This window comes from Chenopodium album, chromosome 16, assembly GCF_948465745.1.
Source record: "Chenopodium album chromosome 16, dcCheAlbu1.1, whole genome shotgun sequence".
In the NCBI taxonomy this organism is placed as follows: Eukaryota; Viridiplantae; Streptophyta; class Magnoliopsida; order Caryophyllales; family Amaranthaceae; genus Chenopodium; species Chenopodium album.
Genome location: NC_137849.1, coordinates 47,167,798 through 47,191,369, shown reverse-complemented (window position 1 = coordinate 47,191,369; position 23,572 = coordinate 47,167,798). Strand labels below are relative to the sequence as shown.

Below are 23,572 nucleotides of genomic sequence, written 5' to 3'. Positions count from 1 at the left end.
TATGGTTTTTATACGCCGATGTCAAATGTGACAAATCATCAGGATATACACAGAGGTATTCATGAGAATAATCTTATCAACATCAAGAAACAAATACTCATATATAAGTGCATGAGAAAACAATAGATTAATTTGCATGATTCAGTACAAACCTCTGTAATTCGAATTAACCAAGAGGGCCAATGTATTTTGTGAGGATCTAGGATCAGGATCCACGAGCAAGATGCAGATGTTTGGGTAACGTTCAGTATCCATGCTGCAAAAAAACACTATGAGAAAGGAGAGGATGCAGAAATATAGAGGCAGGGGAAAGAAAATATAGAGCATTCCCTTAAAGTTGAAGGGAAAATTCTACAGGACTGCCATACGACCAGTGTTGCTCTATGGTACAGAATGTTGGGCTTCTAAGAAAGAGCATATTAAAAAGATGGAGGTTACGGAAATGCGCATGTTAAGGTGGATGTGTGGAAACACTTTAAGAGATAGAATCAGAAATGAGGTTATTCGCAAGAAAGTAGGTGTGGCGGGCATTGTAGATAAACTAAGGGAAAATCGTCTGCGTTGGTTTGGACATGTAAGACGGAGACCCGAGGGTGCACCGGTGCGAAGAGTGGAAGAGTGGGACCATGGAGGGATTAAACGAGGAAGAGGGAGACCAAAGATGACTTGGTTGGAAGGAGTGAGGAAGGATATGAAGTGCATGGATTTACGTGAGGATGAAGTTTTGGATCGTAAGGGATGGAGGAGAAAGATTTATGTTGATGACTACACGGAATAATCAAATTTGGTTCATGTTAGCCGACCCCACTTTTGGGATTAAGGCTTTGATTGATTGATTGATTGATTGGAAAGAAAATGTGATGTTTATATTGAGAGATGAGGAGCTGAATAGGGTTTATATAGATGAATAAACCTTATAAATGTAGGGTTAGGAGCCTTAAAAATGACTTAAGTGTGCCGTAATATCTTTGGTATAAGTAACGTTCCCAATTGAAACGATAGGAAGCTTCTAGGCTGTAAAAAAAAAAAAAATCATATTGATTGAAGAAATCTACCATATAAGTCAAAGTAGGATTAATTTCCAAAAAGGATACAAACCACAACAGATTTTCAGTTCCGTTACACCTAAACAAAAACAATACGACAAACGGTGTTTAAATAAGGCAGAAACAGACTTGTCCTAGTTCCAAAGAAAAACGTGACAAAATGTAGTGAAGGTAAAATTTGATTAGACAAGCCCTTACACATGACAAGGTACCCTTCCTTGGACAAAGTATCGGTTTCCAAAAGATGTACTCATGTATTATAGTCACGGTTGAAGAGCTCAAATTATAACCACGAATTCTCACCAATATGCAAGAAAAAACAGTCATGTGGGGGGTCTTGCTAAAATCATTTCAATATGTAGTTTTCAAAAAGTTACTTATAAATTTTGTAATATGGAAATTAAGAAATAGACAATTAAAGAAGCGCATTAAAAAGTATGGAAAAAACAAATGGTATAGCAAAAGAATAAGGGAGTACATCAATTAGTAAAAAGTTATCTACTTGTAAGAGGGCTATTTTGTTCCAAGGTCCTTAGTTGTATTTAAAAAATATTTTTTGTGGGGTAGAAGCCCCTCCGTTTCTCTTGGTTAATGCTTAAAAGTTAACAAGCTAAGTCTAGGATTTTTCAGTCCAAACCCGTCAGCCACCCTCTTTCCACATATATTGTGGAAGAGAAACATCCCTTAAGTGTAAATTCTTGTCTTTCTTCTTTTCAATTTGTCATTTCTAGGGCAGAGGTGAAAGATACCAGGTCGCCTCTACAGAGTTTGGGACATTCAAAATCACAAATCGATATGAGGAACCTGATACGTGGTGCCACAACACATGGTATAGGAGATAAGAGAGTTGGAACTTGCCCTGTTTCATGTTCAAAATAGAATGGAGTAGAAGAACAACACAAACAAGAAGCTCATGCTGTAAAGAAAGGATAGGATATGAAATGTAAAGCTCTCATTGTTAACTTGTTAACCTACCACATGCACAGCACAAGCCCATAATCAATGAAAACTATCAACTTTCCACAATTGATTAATGCTATTAATTCACAAAATAACTGTTATGACAAGATATTTACCTTCCTAGGAGGGACAGATTGTGACACATGATACTCTTGTTGATAATATTACCCTAGATAGTTTAACAAGGTTATAATTTAAGTATCAAGTACAATGATCATTAATCTAATCACTGTACTTGTATATCCAAATAATTTGTTTTGAAATTGGAAACATTCATCAGCTAAAAACAAGTCACCAACAACCACATTCAACAGTCACATCGAAATGTGAGATTTACAGCCTCATGTTTATTTAGACAACTGAAAAATAAGTAGTTAGATGCTCAAAATGCAATGCTAGCATCAGTACTTTCAATTCAAGTTCAGACACATGGTTTTTTTTTTCCTTTATATTTGGGGGGTATGGGATACAGAAGGGAGTTTTGAAAATTAGTAACATCAACAGACTGCATCACTGCTCTAGGTGGCTCAAAACAACAACAAAGCCTTAGTCCCAATATGATTTGGGGTCGGCTATCATGAATCGTCATAAGGGACCCTCTAATATGGACATAACAAGATAGATAGCAATACCTCAAAATCAGAGGATCATGTAAGAGGATAGATGACATATGTGCATAAGTGTAGTCCATCAAAATTCATTATGCATCTTGAAATATAATTTCCCTATTAATTGAGGGGGAGTCACGAAAGATTTCCCAACTTATGATTGGACAGCACCAGGGGTTGGCATTGAGTTCTCCCTCTTTGCAACAATATTGGATAAATGAACAAGATCTCGCAAAGGTGAGATACCTTGGGTGTATGCTGTTTGAAGATATTGTATTGGTAAATGAAACTAAAGTTGGGGGTTATTGCAAACTTGGAGCAATTGAGGCAAAATCTAGAACCACAGGGGTTTAGACTAAGTTGGAGCAAGAATGGGCACATAGAATGTAATTTTAGCAATGTGAGGAACTCAAGTGGGAATAAAGTAACATTGGATGGTCAGGAGGTGCCAATGAGCAAGTCTTTTAAAAACCTTGGGTCCATTGTGCAGGAGAATGAATAAATTGATTAAAAACCCCACAATATTAAAACTAGTTGGCCAAAATGGAGGGTATTGTGACTGTAGCATACATTTTATCAAATGGCTATCAAAGCAGCATTGCTATTTGGGTCAGGCATTCAGGAAGGATTGTATAAGAAAGACGCGAGTGGCAGAAGTGTGTGTACTGAGGATAATGAGGTAACTTGTGATGGCGGACACTGACGATAATATGAGAGAGAACAGATTGCGTTGGTTTGGGCATGTTGAAATACAAACCAATAAGGAAAGGAAAGGGTCGGGATCAGGGGGATCACAGAAGAAGCAGGAGAAGGCCAAAGATGACTTAGGCCCTGTTCTTTTGAGCTTCTGGGCACAGCAGAGCAGAGCAGAGCAGATTTCAGCAGAGCAGAGCAGATTGAAGCAGAGCAGAGCAGAGCCGAGCAGAGCAGATTTCATTAATATTAATATTATTATTATTACTAATATTATTATAATTACTAATATTATTATTACTATTATTATTATTATTATTATTATTATTATTTTTACTATTATTATTATTATTACTATTATTATTATTACTATTATTATTATTATTATTATTATTATTATTATTATTATTATTATTATTACTACTGCTGCTGCTGCTGCTACTACTACTACTACTACTACTATAATCATTAAATTTTATTATTAAATATTAATTATAATTAATAATATTTATATAATTAAATATTAATTATCTTATTATTATTAATATTATTATTATCAAATATTAATTATCTTATTATTAATATTATTATTATTAAATATTAATATTTAATAATATTATTATTATTAAATATTAATTATATATTATTATTATTAAATATTAATTATATATTATTATTATTATTAAATATTAATTATATATTATTATTATTATTAAATATTAATTATATATTATTATTATTAAATATTTATTATTATTATTAAATATTATTTATATATTATTATTATTATTAAATATTAATTATATATTATTATTATTAAATATTTATTATTATTATTAAATATTATTTATATATTATTATTATTATTAAATATTAATTATATATTATTATTAAATATTTATTATTATTATTAAATATTATTTATTTATTATTATTATTAAATATTTATTATTATTATCATTAAGTATTAATTATTTATTATTATTATTATTATTAAATATACATTATTATTATAATAATTCAATATTAAGTATTAATTTTAAGTTCAGCAGGGCAGAGCAGAGCAGAGCAGATTTCAGCAGAGCAGAGCAGAGCAAAGCAGAGCAGATTTCAGCAGAGCAAAGCAGAGCAGAGCAGCTCTAAAGAACGGGGCCTTAGTTGGAAGGAGTAAAGGACATTAAGAAGTAGGAACATATACCAAAGGAAATAAAAGAAGTGAATCATAGTTGGTGAGTACTGGTGATAAAATCTTGGTTCATATAGTCAACCCCATCCTTGGGATTAAGGCTTTGATTGTTGTTGATTTATGTTAATAAAGATATGATCAAGCACAAGAAATTTTACAACTTCTAAATTCAAACACAATCATTCCATAAATACAAAAAATAAAAAACAATAAAATGATAAACAATGTGACAAGTCACAAGTCACAAGACAAGGAACTCTGGCCGAACATTAGTCCTGCCATTTGCAAACTAGTAAAGTCACGACCATCCTAATAGAACTTGGATACTGACGAGTGATATGCATGCAGAATCTAACAACAAACTTATGAATGATTACCTTTATAACTCACTTCCATGACCAAAATGCATAAAATCAAAGTAAAATTACGAAAAGAAATTACGTCCGCAAATTACCTGAAACTGCAAGGGGATTGAGGAGAGAGAAAGTGATATAGAGTATTCAGTCACCAACCGAAAGACAGGAAACCCCCACAAACAGCACCTTCGAAACCTTAGGAAGAAAGCTTGATGACAAAACCCCCAATTCTTCAGTACCTCGTTCCATAATCCATATCCAAAAATTCAGAAGCATTAATTTGCAGAATGAGTATAATTAAGCTTCAAACTATGAATCTGATCCAACCCCAAGATAATGTTCACCACTTATTATCAAGTATCATGCATTCTAAAGCCTAAGTAAGAAAATAAAAATTACTTCGTATAATCCATTTAAAGAACGTTATATTTAAATAAATTTAAAAAAAAAAAAAAAAAAACAGCATACACCTCAATTTGTCCAAAGCATTTATCTTCTTCTTCTGTGCAATTCATCATAACAACTTGACCTCCTGTCAACCTAAATTGACAATGCTTCGTATTGAATTTTAATAATGAAAAAGAGAAAAGAAATTAGAGAGAAAATAAGAGGATGAGAATATTGCAATTTCATCGTTTCAGAGAGGAAAACAAAGATAAGGATTAAGAGAATGAAAACAAGGGGATGGAAAAGGATGATAGAAAAGGCAGAATAAGCTTCAAAGAAAATTAAGAGAGAGGAAAAGCAGGTAAAGCATAGGGGCAAAATGGTAAATTTACTTTACTCCTAAGTCAGAATCATCATTACATTGTTCATAAGGAACAGTAGGCAAATTCTAACATTTAAAAGGTTTATTACTAGTTGTTGGTCTGCACGCTAACGCAGTGTTATCAAAACGTTGTTAAATGCGGACATTGTTAAATGAGGAAAAGAGTAATAGCATCAATTTGATAAGCACTATATTGTTAAATAGGGAGCATATAATATGTAGTTCAGTCTTTTCCCCTTAGCTATATATATCAAGAGGCCATTACAAAATATTACATACATTTGGGAATAATATAATGGATATAGCAGATTGATAGTAAACAAAAAAAACTCAGTGTTGGACAATCTATTTGTTGAGGAAAATGCATGCAAATTCTTCTGTTAGGATTAAATGATTAAGACAATAAGATCAACAAGCAAAACAGAACACTTTGTTGGACAGTTGTAAGCTTGAAATTTTAAATTGGCTCCAAGTTCTAAGCCAAAAGTCTAACAAATTCAGTCCATGTAAAATCATAGCAAAAACTCAATTGAAGTGTGTTACACCTGTTTATCCCCTAATTCCTTTAATAATAGTCTTACTAAAAAATTTGAGCACCTATTTTTTAGAAGCTAAGAACAATTACAAGTACTCAGGTTTTAGAGCAATACTCTCTACTTCAATATTGGGAGGCTAGACCAGACGGATTTTTTCTGTTCCAACAGACAAAGATAACAGTCATAAGATACAGCTCAAACCTAGAGTATTTGTTCCTATAGTTTCTGAACTTAGTCAATTTCACAACAAGAGCTGAAAATTTCAAGGCTTTTGGATCTCTAACCTGGATCTCTTAACCCTTTGAAGTTTGAACTGTGATGCTACAACGATTTTGAACCTGAGAAAGGAAATAACTTTTACTTTATACAGCTATTGGCAATAACACTGTTTAAAAAAAATAATAATAATAAATAAATAAATAACATCTCACATTTTGTCTTAATTGTTAAGAACTGAAAAGTAATATCATCAGTCTTCAGATTGTTCAAATAAATATAAATTAGATCTTCCTTGATGAGCACCACATACAAGAAAAATGATTACTTATAATCTCAAAAAATGATTACAGACAATAAATGATTCACTCAGAAGATTAAGGCTTATATCAGCAGTACAACAATCAGAGAGAAAAAAAAATAGTGAAAAAGCAAGTATGATAGCAATAATGACAAACCTGATGTGCAGAGGCAAAGAGGTCCAACACATGACCATGTCTAGCATTTTGTTTTCCTTAATTATCATAAAATTAACTGCTATTTGAAAAAAAATTGCGCAACTTCTTTACCAAGATCCTTGTGGGAACAAATAGGCTCTAACAAATAATTGGATACAATCTGCAAAAGGAACACAAAAGGCAAAATAAGAAAGTAGACATATTTCGGATAGCACATACATAATATTATACACCCCACTATGCACAATGCATCAGTAAATAAAAGGATAAAAAAAAAAAAATTTAAAAAAAAAAAAGCGGCTTAGGCAGAACTCTATACTGTATAGTACCAATTGTTTTACTGCCTCCACTTAATGACCTAAATTTTAATTCTAAATAACTGTAGAAAGAATTTTGTAATAGCTGTGGACAGATTCAAGATCAGTGGTGGAACTTGGTAAGGTGGGAAGCAACTACCTTGTGTTCCCCCATACACATGACACAAATACATCATTCAAACACCAACATGGCTCAGCTCAGTTTGATTTTACTTCACTAAGCTCCAGTTTGTGCTTAATTTTGACTCAACTACATCTTTCAGTTCAAGAACTACACAACTGCTAAATTTGCAGTTTGAGATTTGCTGAATAAAAAATTCATGGTTCTTTGGTTTTTTGTTGATAGAACTTATACTCCTCCTATAATCAAATCATTTTCTTTTCTCGTATCCCCATAGTATACTAAAATCGCAATGCCGAAATGAAATTCCTCGGCATAAACAACATAACCGCCTCCACAAAACAACAACTCAACTGATCACTAATCAACAGATTTACAGCTCCAATGAATTAATTTCTTCAATACATATGTATGAAGTGTTCACGGAAAGGATTTGATGCATTAAAAAACCAACTAAATTCTCTCCCTACCCCTCGCTTTCGGTATTTTGTTGTGTACAAAGAAGCTCAAAAATCTAAATGTCTAAATGGCAGTCAATACATTGCCTAAATGTCATACCCAGAAATAGCTACAAGGTTATTGTTAGCAGTAGAGAAAACAGATTGTTATAGAATGAAGAATCCTAATAATGCCTAAATATTATACACTATTAGGTGGGAGTTCAACATCTAAAATGGAAAAATACTGTTGCTACTTTGACCCTAACATGATTAATCGTGAGGTAAAGAATAAAGATGGAGATTACAAAGCTCTAGATTAAAGATAAAATAAGACTGTGATTTCCAACCTACAAAAAACACCCAAATGCAACCATATTAATCACCAAAATGATGAATTCAACTAGAATTAAAAGAGTATAATATTCAATAAACCAAAATGCTGAAATCAATAAAAATTCAGGCCAAAAAACCTACACTTCCGAATCATACATGTGATAAACTAATCAAAATTCAACACATTGCTTAAAAAATGCAACTTGATCAACAAAATTAGCACCCAGAGCAACTCATCAAACTAAATTGGAAAAAGTGACCAAAATATGATCATTATGAAACAAACCTTATCATCGATTCAAACAAAACAGGTCATAACTTAATTATAAAATTCAGTAATTTGAATATTTGTTCAACAGCACCTTTCGATCAACCTGACATAAAATTCTTCCCGCTCGAAAATCTCAGTAAAATCAGTCATACAATTTTTTAAAAACTTCATTATTTATAACCATTAGTTCAATATTCAATCTTAGAAGAATCCTAAAACAAACTGACAAGTAAATTAACGACGAGCCCTAAATTGTGAATATGATATTCGATGAGATTAATAAAGACAGCTTACCTCAGACATCACTTCAATGGAGGAGATAAAGTTCAGAAGCCGCTTCAACTCAAAAACAACTACGGAGTAAAAAAAAAAACTCATATCTCTGCCATTTCCAATTTGATTTTCAATTCTATTCAACCTTCAAATAGATAAAAAAAAAAACCAAGTCAATTAAAGGGGGAAAAAACAATACGAACATCCATAAAACCTATTACATATTAGTCACACCGATAAATCAATTAAAAAAAATAACAAATCAGAAAATTAAATAATTTTTCAATGACCTTGAGAACTTTTAGCTTCATACTTTCGTGTTCCAATCCAGCAATGAAGGCTGATGTATGAGCAATGGAAATCCAAATTAATTTTTTAGCAGAATTGGAAAAATGCTTTCAAAAGTAGTAGAGGTATAATGGACAAGAAATCGGTGCCAAAAGCGGCAGCCGTAGGACTCCAGAGTGAAGTGATTGAAAATTAAATCAAATTAGATTAAAAATTATATATATATATAAACCTTACCCTTAGCAAGCCTAGCAGAAGACGAAGCATTTGTTGATAGTCCACCTCCTGCCATTTTTGCTGCTCAAAAGAGAAACTCCTAGAGAGAGAATGATTACATGGAGACATTGTGGGAGAAGTTGATCAGGAGGACCGTGGAGGAGAGAGGAAAGGAGTACATTACATAGACTCTCAATTTCTCAAAAGCAATGGCTGGGAGAAAAAACCAGGGGGAAAAATTATTTAATAAATGGGAAAAATCGTAATAACACTGCTCATAAGTGAACAGTAGCAACTTCTCATATTTTAAAGGGTATAGATTAGGAAAAGCACTCAACTTCTTTGTGCTGACAGAACTTCCTTGAGACCACCTATATTAAAAATGAGTGATCAACAAGATAACATCAGTTCAGAAACACCTGGAAAATTATACACAATGACACAGCAGTAATGGACCTCCTATACTGGCCACTGATGCTACCAAGCTTTCACCAAAGAAATTCACAATCAGAGATCCAAACTACCAATAAGCAGCAAATCCATGCAAATCCTTGAATATAGGACCAACACAACCTCAAGGGTCATAAGAACATCAATCTTACTTCTTCATACTAAATACTGATACTAATTAAAACATGTATGCAACCATACTCAAATGTTGTCTAATCATTATGTGACTGATTTCCTTACTCCATCATATAATAAAAATGTTTTCAGAGATGTTAGTTATAGCAATGGCATTAAAAACTGAAAAGTAATGCAAACAGACTAAAAAGATGATATGTCTCAAAACTGAAGAAATACTGCATTAGTATCCAATCAAAAAGATACTTGTATTGCATTAATGTTTCATATTGTCTAAATTATTTAAGTGGACACTTATTTTCGTATGGAGAAGAGCACTAAAAGAGAGACAACTGTTGAACAAGGCTTCTCTCCAAAGGAAAAAATTCTTGTATACATGTAGACCTTGGTGGTGTGCAACTACTACACTCCTCTATCAATACCTCCCCCCCCCCCCCCCCAACCCATGGTCTTCCTATTCCTTTTGCTGTCACTCTAATAAGCACAACACATTCAAACTACTTTATCTATGCAATTCTCTCCTTCCTTCTTATCCTGCTCTTGCCAATCAGTCGCTTGCTTGTGTCAGCATTGCCTCACATCAGAAATAGTTAGACATGCAATATAAGATTAAGAGAACCCAAATACATTAAATTTATAAACGTGTTAGTGAGAGCAGAAACTAGCTTCCATCAGACCAGCTCACTACCTAATCTCACAAGCAGATTAAACATGCTTAAATATAACCTACATGGCACACGGTACCAGGACTTACAAAAGATAATATGTACAAGTTAATAAAGACAACAGATTTTCAGGGAAGGGATTTAGCTAAACAAAAGCCGACGTCTCACAGATTTAGAAAGGCTTGGACTTGAAGCCTTCCTCTTTTCTTTCAAACATCCAGTTCCTTCACTTTGAGCCAAATTTTGGTTGTCTTTAGCCTGCTTTAGTGGTTTACTTGAACGATAATAGTCAGTAATAGCTAGCTGAACACCACCTGAATTTGGAGACGGTGACTCTATGCATGTTCCCTTAGATCTGGACACTTTTCTCTTGGATTCTTTCACTTCCTGCCAAGTGACAAATAGATAAGATTGATATTGTCAGAAGAGGAACCAGAAGGGAAACCCCAATTCCCAAAAACTTTAAACAATAAGCAACCAAAGTATGATGAATGCACAAAGACAAGTACTAACACAATAAAAGCATTAAACAAATCTATCAATCTCTATCACCTGAAAGATAATTAATAAAGGAGATACAGATCAGAAGAGACTCATGAAAGCTATACCTTCTGCTGCAAAAAATTGTCAACTTCTGCAGGAAAAGCAGCTTGGACTAGCTCTAAATTTTCATCTGTGAGTATAAAGCTGCTTTCACCATCAACATGAATTTGAGGCACATGCAACTCATCCAAACCATTGCAAGTTCCATCTGTTTGAGTCTCTTCAGATTCAGAAGCGGATGTTATAGAATATCCTTCAGAAGGTACTGAATGGTTGGCATCGCTCATCGATAATGCAAATCTCCTCCACACGACCACATAAAATTGATGACCATACCTAATTTTTAGACGTTGAATAGAGTCAAACTTATATTGTTCAAGCAAGAGAAGTTCACTTGGATTCAAAACCATCTCTCTCAGAAAAGTGGTGGAGAGCATCGGCAATATCTGCTGCCGAATGTATGATGGCTCCCAATGCAGATGATACGCCAAAAAATCAATTAACATTTCAATATCTGGTTCTTTCCACAAGAGATGTGCACTGTATTCAGCAATATCTGCAAGCAAAGATGGTGGATACTAGATGATTATCAACAGTAACAGCAAGCAATGTGACTGATCCAAAAATGTCATGAATAACTCTGCACATATAATCTTCAAAAAACAGCATTTGAATAGATAGCAAATATCACTGATAATACTGTGTTATAGACAACAATTGACTATATAGCAAATATTGCTGACAATGCTGAGTAGCAGTCCAGAAAGAACCAGGATTTAAAAAAAAAAAAAAAAAAAAAAAAAACAGATCTTGCACATAGCATCTACAACAATATGCTAAGTTGAATCACAATTAAAGTTACCCTTTGTGAAGTCAACCATATGTGATTTGGGGTAACTAGCCTGTTGCATATTCATCAATTGTACATAATTTTTTTTTCCAAAAAGATACCCTACAATAGAAATACAAAGTTCTAAAACAAGTTAAGAGGTACACGCTACGTGTGTACAATATGAGAAATTTATTCAGAAATCAAAACAATTACCTATGCAAACTACCCATATACAGAAGTCGGTCAAACTGAACAAACAAAAAAAAAAGGTATAATAACGTATGTAATACTTATTTCCAGGCACAATTTTATGAACAAACAAAATCATACTCATACAATATTTGATACAAAAAATGTAGACTATATGGTTCTTCACACATAAAATCCCATATTAGCAAAAACATGGGTAACATGCTTCAAAAAAAAAGGGGCATACTACTACTCCATAAATTACAACAATACAACCGAAATTCAAATTCAATTTCTACCGAAGGAGAACTTCATTTATTAAACTAAAACAGAAGTACAAAACACAATATTTACATGTTAAATTAAAAAACACAAAAATTACAAACATGTAAAGGCACATGAGGGATATAGAATAGGTGGAAAAAAAATAGAGGACTCACAAAATAAAATCAATTGATATTGGCTTTTGAAGAGCAAGTGTCAATTGTCAAACTACCCACAAATTCAGATTCTTTTTCATAAGAAAGAATTCAGAGGAGTTCTTTATTATCCAACATATACAGGTTGAATTGGTGTATTAATTTATTTTAGGGAGAATTTGACCATGGGTATGTATAGATAGTTATAACTCTTTTGCAATGCAGCTCTCTCCATCTTCTCTCTTTATGAGTCTTGTGCACGTTTTTGAAATTACGTGTGATAGTTGATGATATGGAGATGATTGGCTAAATTTGCAGTTACCCCATTGTTTGGGATTCAGGAATAAACTGTTACGGAGTGCACCCTATTTTTAGGCTAATTTTATAAAATAAAAAAATCAAAAAAAAAAAAAAAAAAAAAAAAAAAAAAAGTAGTTAAGGGGAAATTTTGAGTGGGAACAGTTGTGGTATACTGTGCTGGTGTGTAACTGGTAAATATAGATGAAATTTTTTTGGTAACCAAAAAAAAAATGTAGTTTTGAAATTTAAGAAGGGTAATTTTGCAAATTGAGAAGGGTATTTTGGGAAAAGACTAATTTATCAACCAAGAAGGTCTTTCTCTTTATATATTACTATAGATTTCTCTTTATATATTACTATAGATAAGTTATAGTAGAACCAAATTTAGCATCTCTAACCTTTCCTTTTCACTGGATTTCTTTGATGCAAAAGACACTATCCCCACAACATGATAAGAAGGTCCCCAGCAATCATATACACACTTCTAAATAGAGTTAAAAGAATTTGAATAAACGATATAAGTGCCACCTTCATTTCTCAGATATATTTCAATAATCTCATTGCAAGGAAAATTGCACTCCATGGCTATCTTGTTACAAACTCTTAAGTGAAAATATTCATTCTTCTTAAGTTCCTTTTCCTTCCGATCCTGTAAAGCAAAAGGCAGGCAAAGCATAAGTAGTCCGTCATCAGACAATCTGAATGCAAATGTCAGTTAACTCTTGTAGCTATCTGGAAGCCCTAACCATGCAAGAGTGAAAACTAAAAACAACTAGGTGGACAAAATCAAGAACATGTACAGTGCAAAAAGTGTCGAAGCTCTCTGGTGTGCAACTTAGCAGAACCACAACTGATGCTCTTACTGAGACCTCCAACATAAAACACATAAGAAGTGAACATGTCTATTTTACTTAATCCAAACTCCAAATTTGTTTTGGAGAGCTTCTGTCACCTTCAGGAAACAGCTAGGAGAAGAGGGGGAATGGAAAATAAAACTATGAAAACAGGCTAAAACAAATAAACAACTTAAGACAAAGAATCATTATCAAGTTGCCTATAAGAGACCATGCCACGTTGTAATATATAAACAGCATATAATATGAACTCAACACTAGCGTACATCACAAACTTTCACAGGTTATGCATAAATAATGACCATGGATAACAAAATGGGTACAAAGATTGGTCATTCACTACATTAGTTGATTTGTATAAATCCAAGCAAACTATGCCCCTTCTGAAATCTTGTAACTCTAGTTTGAAGACTAAAGTGTAGAGTTTGGATAGCTCCTCCCTCTTCCAATCATTTAAAGATAAACTTTGATGCTTCCCTTTGCTCAAACGATAGCTCGCCTTGAATTTTGTTACTAGTGATCAGTTTGGATCACTTAGAACTTGGAGGCACCAAATTAATTGATCCAACTTAAGCTTTGGCACTCCAAGAAGGCATCAAAAGTTAGTATGTAAGTAGAGCAAAAGCAAAAGCGTAGTTTTGTAGTTTTAAGGAAGCAGTGTATATACTTCGTATGTTTGTATTATATTTTGCTTACCACAAATTCTTTAGAGAGATAAATAGATAAATATACGAACGGAACTTCGACAAGCTATGCTTGGCACGTGGAAAATTATTCAACATTTTTTTTAAAAGGGGGGGCAAGATGAGTGAAGATTGTTACCCTGTCACAACTAGAGCATACACATTTGAACTTAGGAGGCTTTTTACTACAATTCACTCCTGTGATGCTATGACAATACTCACAAGGCACTCGTCTATGAAGAGATTTGTTGCCTGGATGACCACAAAAAGAGCAATGAGGGGCTTTAGATTTCTGCAACATATACGAATTTCTTGTACACTTTCCAGGAGAACCAACATTGGCATTAGATGGAAACATGGGCCCAGAACCTATTTCGCTTAACCTGTAACAGTAGTTCAACTAATTAAAAGCCATGTCCAAATATATATTGGCCTGGCTTAAGAATGACTGAAGAAACCAAAATGTTTAGTGGCAAACCTTTGTAAAACTTCATCTTCATTATACTTTTTCACAAAACGAAGAGCTGTTTCCATCCCGATTCCTTGCACTCCATTTATATTATGATCACTCCCAACCAGAAGAGAAACAGCTATTAAGTGTTTTCTCCCCAGGCCAAGACCAACTTCGATGTCCTCCACATAATAGCATTCAAATGGTCCCTGAACATAAGGGAAAATCAAAACCGATGAAACTTGGAATTGGTCAGTGTAAGCAATGCGATTACAAATCAAGTCAAGGACAGAGGGAAAAAAATGAGCCAGAAGATAAAAGTGAGAGACAGAAAACTAAAAAAGATATTCTGTAACATACACTGGACTGTAGCAATAGAACAGATCAAAAGAATAATAACAATAAGGGCTCACATCCATGCTCAGCAGTCCCAATGGTCATCAGGGTATAAAAAAGACCATTTGCAAGAAAGTGAAGAAAAAAGTAGCCCATAAAGAGTATATGAGACATTGAACAAGATAAGGAGTTACCGTGGATTTAGGATCCACGTGTTTTATCACACACTTAGCGCCAAAAAGGAAAGCATCACTGTCAGATGTAATGCAAGCATCTACAGCACCTTCAATGTTCAATTGAGCACAAAGTGCTTCAGCTTCACCTCTAGCTCTAAGAAAAGGCATACCAAGATGCTTGAGAAGATCCTGCAAAAGCATACACCAACTTATGAAAAGATAACTCGTCATTCAAAACAAATAATTGAGATTGGAGATTGGACTAAATGAAATCTACAGCCAACAGCGATTGAGATAGTACTAGATGAAATCTGCAACAGAAATAGTAAAAAATTTAACTTTATTCTAATGAGATAATGACAATCAAAGCTGATAAGCCCTGAGACGACATAATCCTGCCAAATTGTTTCACGATGATAAGATAAATGGAGGCTATTTGAAGCCTTATTTGATATCAACAAATTAATACCCCAGTGCCTCACGCCTCTCATAAGACTCCTTCCAGGTAAAGCATGGCCGTATGGGAGTCACATTGTAAGCACAAAGCAGCCTTTCTCTGTAGTTACAACCTTACGGGTTATCTTCCTCATACCCTTGATCCAGAAGGCATTGTGGTTGCTACTAAACAGCAAATAAGAACCAAATTCTAGTTCAATGATACAACTAATTCTGTCCATTGCAATCACATAATCAAAATTAGAAAGTTGTGCAGGCAATGACTCTAAACGTTGCAGGAAATGGATATATTGCACCCTAATTGCTCCTAAAGGGAAACAATACAACTCACACACACACAGGTATGGAAATAGAATAATCATCATAAAAGCAGTTCCAATGCTTGCAATTTAGGTCACTAATATAAGCAACTTGTTGTTGCAGGCCTGCAGCCACTATTAGGTCTATTACCAACGCAGAACAGCATGCTACATTTGTGGAAAAGTTCACACTTACTCACATACAATTTCAGATTGCCAAGCTAAAAAAAAATTTAAAAAACAAATGCCTTATGAACAATAACTGTGAAGAATCTTACTCACCACACACTCCTCCACACATTTAACAAAAAACTTGTTCCGATCAACCGAAATACCCTCTTCCACAACAGGCATATCCTTGGGATCAATGCCAGAGGATCGGAAATACCGTGCAATCCTTGCTTTAGACTTCAAGTGCGATGGCTTCCCATCTACAACAAATACAGGATATGCTCCAAACTGCAAATATTCAGCAGCACTATAATTAATAACCACGACCTTCACCAACTATGGATGTATCCTATTCACCTGGTATTCACACATCTAAACCAAATTGAACTAATGACCTTATTTTAGTAGTAAAATCAAATTCGGGTTGCCCTTATTACTAATTACCAAAACTTATCTGAACTTATTTTTCATAAACTTTTATAATTTGAAACTTATCTAAACTTACATTAACCCTTGTATAAACTCAATATATTAAATAGGTGAAAATAAGCTGAACAGAACAAGACCTAAATTCCTGCATTTTAAAATCACCCTCATAATTTCTTGCAAAAAATAACAAATATTAATATAAAACTGATGAATTGAAAGAACTACAAAACCCCAAATGTAATTTCTTACCATAGCATAATTCTGAACAAGAAACGCCATTTGGGTATTCAAATCATTCAACATTGTTATGATCATTCTCTATTCAACTCAAAAATTGGGAAATATGTCTAAACCCAGATAATAAAATCAAAATTAAGGAAAATTACCTTAGAAAAAAGGTTAATTGTACGGAGGAAAGTGAGACGTAGATGAGGATTTCGAACGCGGGAAGATTTGAGGGCAGTTTCATGTTGAACAATCCATAAAGAAAGATCAACAGCAACTTTCTTGTTCCTTATAAAATCAAAACCCTCATATCGAGCGTAGGGTTTTAGGGCATCCCAGAAATTTCCTCCAACACCCATCAATTTTAGTTTCTAAATTAAACCCAGAAATTTTGAATTTTGATTACTTATACAGTGGAATTTTGAGTGAGGGTAATTGAGTGTTGGATAAAGGTAGAATCTTTCATGGAATTTTTTCAGTCTGTGTTTTTCGTGGAACCAAATTACAATTCCAAACGACGAGTTGTCGGACAGGGGTAACAATTTTATTTTATTTTTTTCCTCTTTTTTTTCAATGATGAACAATTTTGTGGATTGTGTTAAAAGAATTTAATTTAATTTTCCTCAAATAAGTTAATTTTACAAATGTTTCTTACAGCTTTCTCAAAAAAAAAAAAAAAAAACAAATATTTCTTACATGTGTGTTTTATGTTTAGGGGGCGTTTGGTTGGGGGTAATAATCAAAGGGAATGGGAATGAGAGGGTTTCATTCCCTTTGTTATTGTTTGTTTGCCACATTTTCCCACTCTCTTTACCCCTTTTTATTTTTGGGTTCACCCACTTTCCCTCTACACTCATTCCCCACCCCCACCCCCCCTTTTGCATTCCCATTCCCCTCATCATCACCAACCTCACACCAACCACCACCTTGCTGCCCTACCCCACCGTCCAGCCACCTTGCCGCTCCCCAGTCATCGCTGCCCCGCCGTCGCAGCCCCTCCTCATCAATCGCCGCCCCTCAATGACCGATCTCCTTCGACCATCGCTGCCTTTGGTGGCACGTAGATCGTCAACGGAGATCGTCGTCGGAGATCAGCGCTACCTTTGGTCGCAACGATGTCTTGAATTTTGATTTTATTAGCTGTTGATATCTAGATAAATCTCTCTTCTCAATGATAACCAACAGGAGCAGGAGCTTCCTTCGCTCGCGACCTTGATAGTGAATGTCGTCCTGGCTTAATATCAACCACCAAAAGAACCAATTTGTTAAGTTCAAACTCAGAAAATATACACCAGCATACCAAAATCAGGAATTCAAGACATCGTTTATTGGAATATGAATATACAATTGTTGAAATTGGAGGAGTTGTGGTTGTGTTGTAGTGGTGCTGTGGTGGTGTGATTCTTGGGTGTTTTTTTTTAAACCACACAACATGTTAAAAAGAATGGGTTTCATTCCATTCTCTTTGATTTCCTTTCTTCATTCCATTCCGATTCCCTTAGGCGAACCAAACGGCCCCTTACTCTAAAACGATTCCAAAAAAATAATAATAATAAATGTTTACTCTAGAATACGTTAATGAGTAGTAACTTGTACTCCGTAGTTCTTTTGTGAACCGTTAATTTAATTGGTGATAGTTGCTAAATTCGTAAAGAGAAGGTATTGTGTCAGTGCGAACTGAAAAAGTAGATTTTTTATATTCTTTATTGGCTGGATGATATCCTATCCAATTAGGAATTTCATCAAGCCAGTAAAGGATATCATAAACATAATCATAAATGATATCATATAGCGCAATAGAGGATATCATCCAATTATAATATCATATATGATATTCTCTTTGGCCAAGTATGAGTTTATTATATTTAAATTATATTATGTTAGTCAAGTTTTAAACCCTTTTATTGAGGTGAGTTACGAGGGCGTAACTCTTTTCTTTAAGAGGGGTAGAATGTGATATAATTTTGCGCTTTTTACCTAATTCATGCTATTTATTACTTAATTTTGCATGATTTTTCCTCGTAATTGCATAGTAGTATTGTGTTTGCATGCTATTAAAGTATGTAAACTTTGGCCAAGTATGAGTTTATTGAGTATAAAGTTCAATTTGTTGGGTATACATGTTGAGGTCAAGCAATTTACAGCAATACAAAACACAAAAGTTTGAATGGTTTTGGAGAAATTATGGTTTTTGGGTTAAGTTTCGAGGACGAAACTTCTTTTAAGAGGGGTAGATTGTAATCCCCCGTATTTTTTAAATATTTTATAAATGAAATTTTATTTTATTTATAATAATTATTTGTATTTTTCCAGAATTTAATTTCAAAATTTTCAAATTATTAATTTGGGTCGAAAATTATTTTGGTACAAATTATTTTATGCATTTTCATTCTACAATTTATGTCCAAACGAACAAAGCCTAGTCCATTGTTATTCAGTTAATTGACCCATTAATTTCATGAGGCCCAATCTTCTCTCTCCTATAAATACCCCATACATCCCCAAAATTTTTCCCACACAAAAAGGTTAGTAAATTCTCTTCTCTTTATTTTATTTCTTTATTTTTCTTTTTCCTTTATTTTTCTTTTCTTTTTCATTTTTCTTTCTTTCTTTTCCCTCTTTACGTGAGTTTTCACTCACTGCCGCCTAGAAGTTCGGTGCACCACCTGTCGCCCGAGACCTCCGATCAGCCGACCACCAGCCCAGCCACCACGTGGCTGGCCTTCCTACCCTTCTTCTTTCTTTTCTTTTGTTAAATTGATTAAAGTTTTAATCTTTATTGAGTTTTTGTTCTTAAATTGTTATTATTATGATTTGATTATGTATATGAATTGTAAAAGATTACAAATTTATGAATTATACTATGTTTAATTTAGTGACTAAAATTTCAGATTTATTTAATTAAGAAAATAAGGGTTTAAAACTTGATTTTTATGGTTTTAGGGCTTAAAAACGTGTTAGTCAAGTTATTTAAATATATAGTGATTATATTATGTTAATATTATATTTTTGATGATTAAAACCAATTTTCAGATTTGTTAAAGTTTTAATTTTGGGTTTTATTTGAGGTAATTTCATCAATTCATGATTTTAGTTTCTACAAATAATTGTTGGGGTTATTTTGTAAGTTTGAAGCATTGAATTTTGAAGAATAGTTTCAAGATTAGATTTTCAGATTTTTGTTTATTATTTTGAGGCCTCTAATTACATTAAATTGGTGAATTTTTGGGTTTAAAGCCTACTAACTTAATATATAATATTGGTATTTCAAAGATTATTATAATTGTAAGATTTCATGTATAGAATAAATTTTCAGATTTTTATAAAGTTTTAAACTTGCTGTAATTTTATGTATAAAGGTGTATTTTAAGGTTTTTATGGAGGAAATATAAAGAATTATATATAAGCTTTTGATTCTAATTAAAGGGAGGTTTTAAAGTGGTGTTTAACTGGATTTTGAAGGTTTTAAAGTAAATTAGTATTGCTGTAAATTTGGTTGTTTGGGTATTGATTGAGATTTTGTTGTTTGGTTTAGGAGAGGACCTCATAGAAGGTGTTTCTAGTTGGTAAAGTGGCATACCAATTCATTTCTCAAGGTACGTATAAGTTACGAAACCTTGCCTTTAGAAGCATGTTTAGGGACGTATCGAGAACTTAGTATCATGTATAGAGAAGATTGGGCTCAATTGTTTGGTTATACATTGTGATTTTCGTATGTTGTGTATAATTTACCTTGTATGTATTGTTTATGCGTTATTTTGCAAGATGAGCTTAGAGGCAAATGTATGTGAGCATGTGGAATGAATTATTTTATTACTCGTTCATGATTATTGATATTGAATGAGTAAAGGAAGAATTAAAGTCTCCAAAAGACGAGGTTAAGGTTTGGGGTGCTTTATGCATTTAAGGTGTTTATACACTGAGGTAGTTAAAGGAATCAATAATAAATATTGTTTGTCACTAATAAATTAAAAATTGAATTGGAAACTTGGATTGCTTGGATGATTTGATATTTGATTGATTGTATTATTTGCATACGAGTCATCACCAAGTTTAAACCTGTAAATCACGTAAAGTTCAAGATGGATGAGCAATAAAACTCTGGATTGGTGCACATCTAGAGTAATGACAATCAGGGGTTGGGGTACACGGGGTATTAGCCATGCACTTTTCTAGAGGTCGTCTAATCTACGAGTCTCTTGTTTCAAATACTTTTCAAAAACTAGGACTTAGATGAAATCTCATACTAGCTATGGTCACGGAGTCGCGCCCGTGGCCATTGGATGTTTATTGATATTTCCGAAAGAAGGCATGGGGTTTTTCTTTTATTGAGGTTCCAAATAGAGCATGGGATGGACAACTTTGTCTATTGCTTAATCCAATGAACAAAATAAAATGAGTTAGCTACTATTAACTAGTGAAGTCTTATTAAAACTGATAGTTGAGTCGTGTGTTGAGTCTATAATTTAATGATGCGTGATGTTTGATTATTAGTAGCATGCTAGGGATTTCTTACTATATTTCGCAGCTCGTATGTACTCAGCTTTGCTGATTGATTGCTTTTGTGTGTATTTCTTTGGTCGTGGCCTTCGCTTTTCAATGACCCTGTAATGATTCAATTTTTACACTTATTGTAATATTGGGGAGCTGATTAACCACAGGTTTTTATATATTCAGAACTTGCATCAAGGTGGTGGGATTTTGAGTGGAGTGTTGGTTACCATTCAAAGTTTATGTAATTTCTTACTTTTGAACTTATTTAAACTATGGTTGTTTTATTTACCACTTTTACTGGGTTTTGAATAAGGGCCTTAATGGTTCCAAGTTGTAAGACTTAATTGGTTTTGATCGTTGGTTTTAAAACTTATTTTCAACTGAGTTAGTTTTTCCGCTGCTAAATCTGAAATAGCCTTAACGTTTGAATACGTGGCAGTAGCACGTCAGTAATTCTCTTGGATTTTGTTCAGGGTATTTATAGGTTTAAAGAGAGAATTATTGGGGTGTTACAATAACAATGGCGGAATCTCATTGAAGAGCTCGTACTAAAGGTCATGGATATAACATAACTTGCTCATTTCTCAACCAAAATACATGCATTTGTCATTAAAATGCTCACAAATTAACATACAATCATATGGGACAAACAATTTCAACAATTATACATCACATAAGAAAGCCACAATTCGATTTTTTGGGCATTTTTCGAAAAATCCGAGAATTAAACTTTCTCTCTCTTTCGCCATGAATGACCTCGCTTCTCTCCTTCACCATTGATGTCGTCATCGTAATCGTCGCCTACAGGGAGAGAAGGAGATCCACCATTGCTGTCATCGTCGTCATCATCATCTTTATCATATCATCATCTCCTCCACCGCATGAACTATTTGGTCAGGCTTGACTGACCCAATAGTTTGTGATCAGCAAATATAAAAAAAAATAAAAAATAAAAAATAAAATTCGCTTGTTGAACTGGGTTATTGATAAAATTTCACATTCCTATAGCAATTACATTTGTTAATTGTTGATTATTTATGGAGTATAATGTGAGTGCGTAAGATTAAAGTTTTATCAAGTAATCCCACAAACAAGAGTGCATGTTTGATTGAAATTTGAAGTTAAAAATTAGCTTATTGACTCAATGTCATTTTGGATTATAAGGAGCATCTGTTTTGTGGGAATGTAGATTTGGGAATAGATTGAGATCGGATAAAGAGTGAAAATAGAATATTTATAAAATAAGATCAATGCATATTTAATTGTAAGTGGTAATGTGCAATGAATAAATAATGAGTAGTTTACAAAAAATATAGTAAGTATTTACTATATTTGAACATCAATGGTAATTTAAACATTTTCCTACTTTTCCCAATCTTTGGGTCTCCATGTCCTTTTGCCGAATCCATTCCACCTACATTAAAAAATGAGGAGACACTTGAGAAGAAATCAACTAACATAAAACAAAGTGAGGTTTCTTCCTAATAACGATTGACATAAGAGTAGTTCACTTAGGTTATAATTAAAGTGAATTTTTTTACTTTATCGTCCAATGTGGGGACGACACATAATACTGCACATTTGTACTTACCAATAGTCAATTAAGCGTGAGTACATACACTCTTCCTTGGATAAACACAAACAGATGACACGCCCAAATTGTTAAAATATGCGTTTATTCAATAAGAGCTTCGAACAACTATCACGATTTTCTATCGTTTATTTGGCTTATTTTCGACCTTTTTTCGTTTTATGAATTTGGAGGTATTGTATTGAATCGTTTGTTATATTTATCTTAGTTAGTTAGTTAATATGTAGTTGTTTGTATAGGACTCTCATCTCTCTTGTCCATGAACATTGCTAACTCATCATAAGTGAACCACGTAAAATAGGCCGGGATATCCGAATTACCCTTATACCCGATAACCCCCCCCCCCCCCAAAAAAAAAAAAAAAACAACAACTTAAACAGACTTTACCAACCCAAACAACTTAAAAACAAAGTAAAAGCTAGTAATCCCTCTAGTTTTGCAAACACAATTAAATATTATTCATTTCATGCAAAACAAGAAGTTTGAAAACATTAATGAAGTGGTAATGTAATTGGTCTATTAATACTATCATGTACTAATTCAAATCACTGAAAGATTTGCAAATTGAAATGGAAACATAGATTGGAGTGTAGCTCAAAACACCAGGAGATGCTTCCAATGTCTGAGCAAGCATGTTTTGCACGCATCCGCTGCACAAACTTCTATCCACACTAAGATTCTCTAATTTGATTACTCAATTTCACTATTGTAAACCATATCATTAAGGGAGTATATATATATATATATATATATATATATATATATATATATATATGAATTATTACAC

At 33.3% G+C, this 23,572-nt stretch overlaps 1 protein-coding gene across 8 annotated transcripts; it reads right to left on the bottom strand.

The window, feature by feature from the left end:
- Positions 1-913: 913 nt before the first annotated feature.
- LOC145586762 (flap endonuclease GEN-like 1) lies at positions 914-17,252 on the bottom strand. 8 transcript variants are annotated; one of them, XM_081643677.1, is made up of 15 exons: positions 16,862-17,252; positions 16,158-16,334; positions 15,139-15,309; positions 14,636-14,817; positions 14,297-14,540; positions 13,149-13,269; positions 10,946-11,436; positions 9,109-10,724; positions 8,874-8,923; positions 8,605-8,728; positions 6,586-6,988; positions 6,439-6,492; positions 5,320-5,389; positions 4,948-5,079; positions 914-1,014 (listed from the first exon to the last, which is right to left on the bottom strand). In XM_081643677.1, exons 1-8 carry the CDS (start codon positions 17,057-17,059, stop codon positions 10,479-10,481), a joined length of 1,830 nt encoding a protein of 609 aa, XP_081499803.1. In that variant the 5' UTR covers positions 17,060-17,252; the 3' UTR covers positions 914-1,014; positions 4,948-5,079; positions 5,320-5,389; positions 6,439-6,492; positions 6,586-6,988; positions 8,605-8,728; positions 8,874-8,923; positions 9,109-10,478. The 8 variants fall into 8 exon arrangements, with proteins under 8 accessions (XP_081499803.1, XP_081499799.1, XP_081499800.1 ...); XM_081643673.1 differs by having other exon boundaries at positions 4,948-5,403; XM_081643674.1 differs by having other exon boundaries at positions 4,948-5,389.
- Between the last annotated feature and the right edge of the window lie 6,320 nt (positions 17,253-23,572).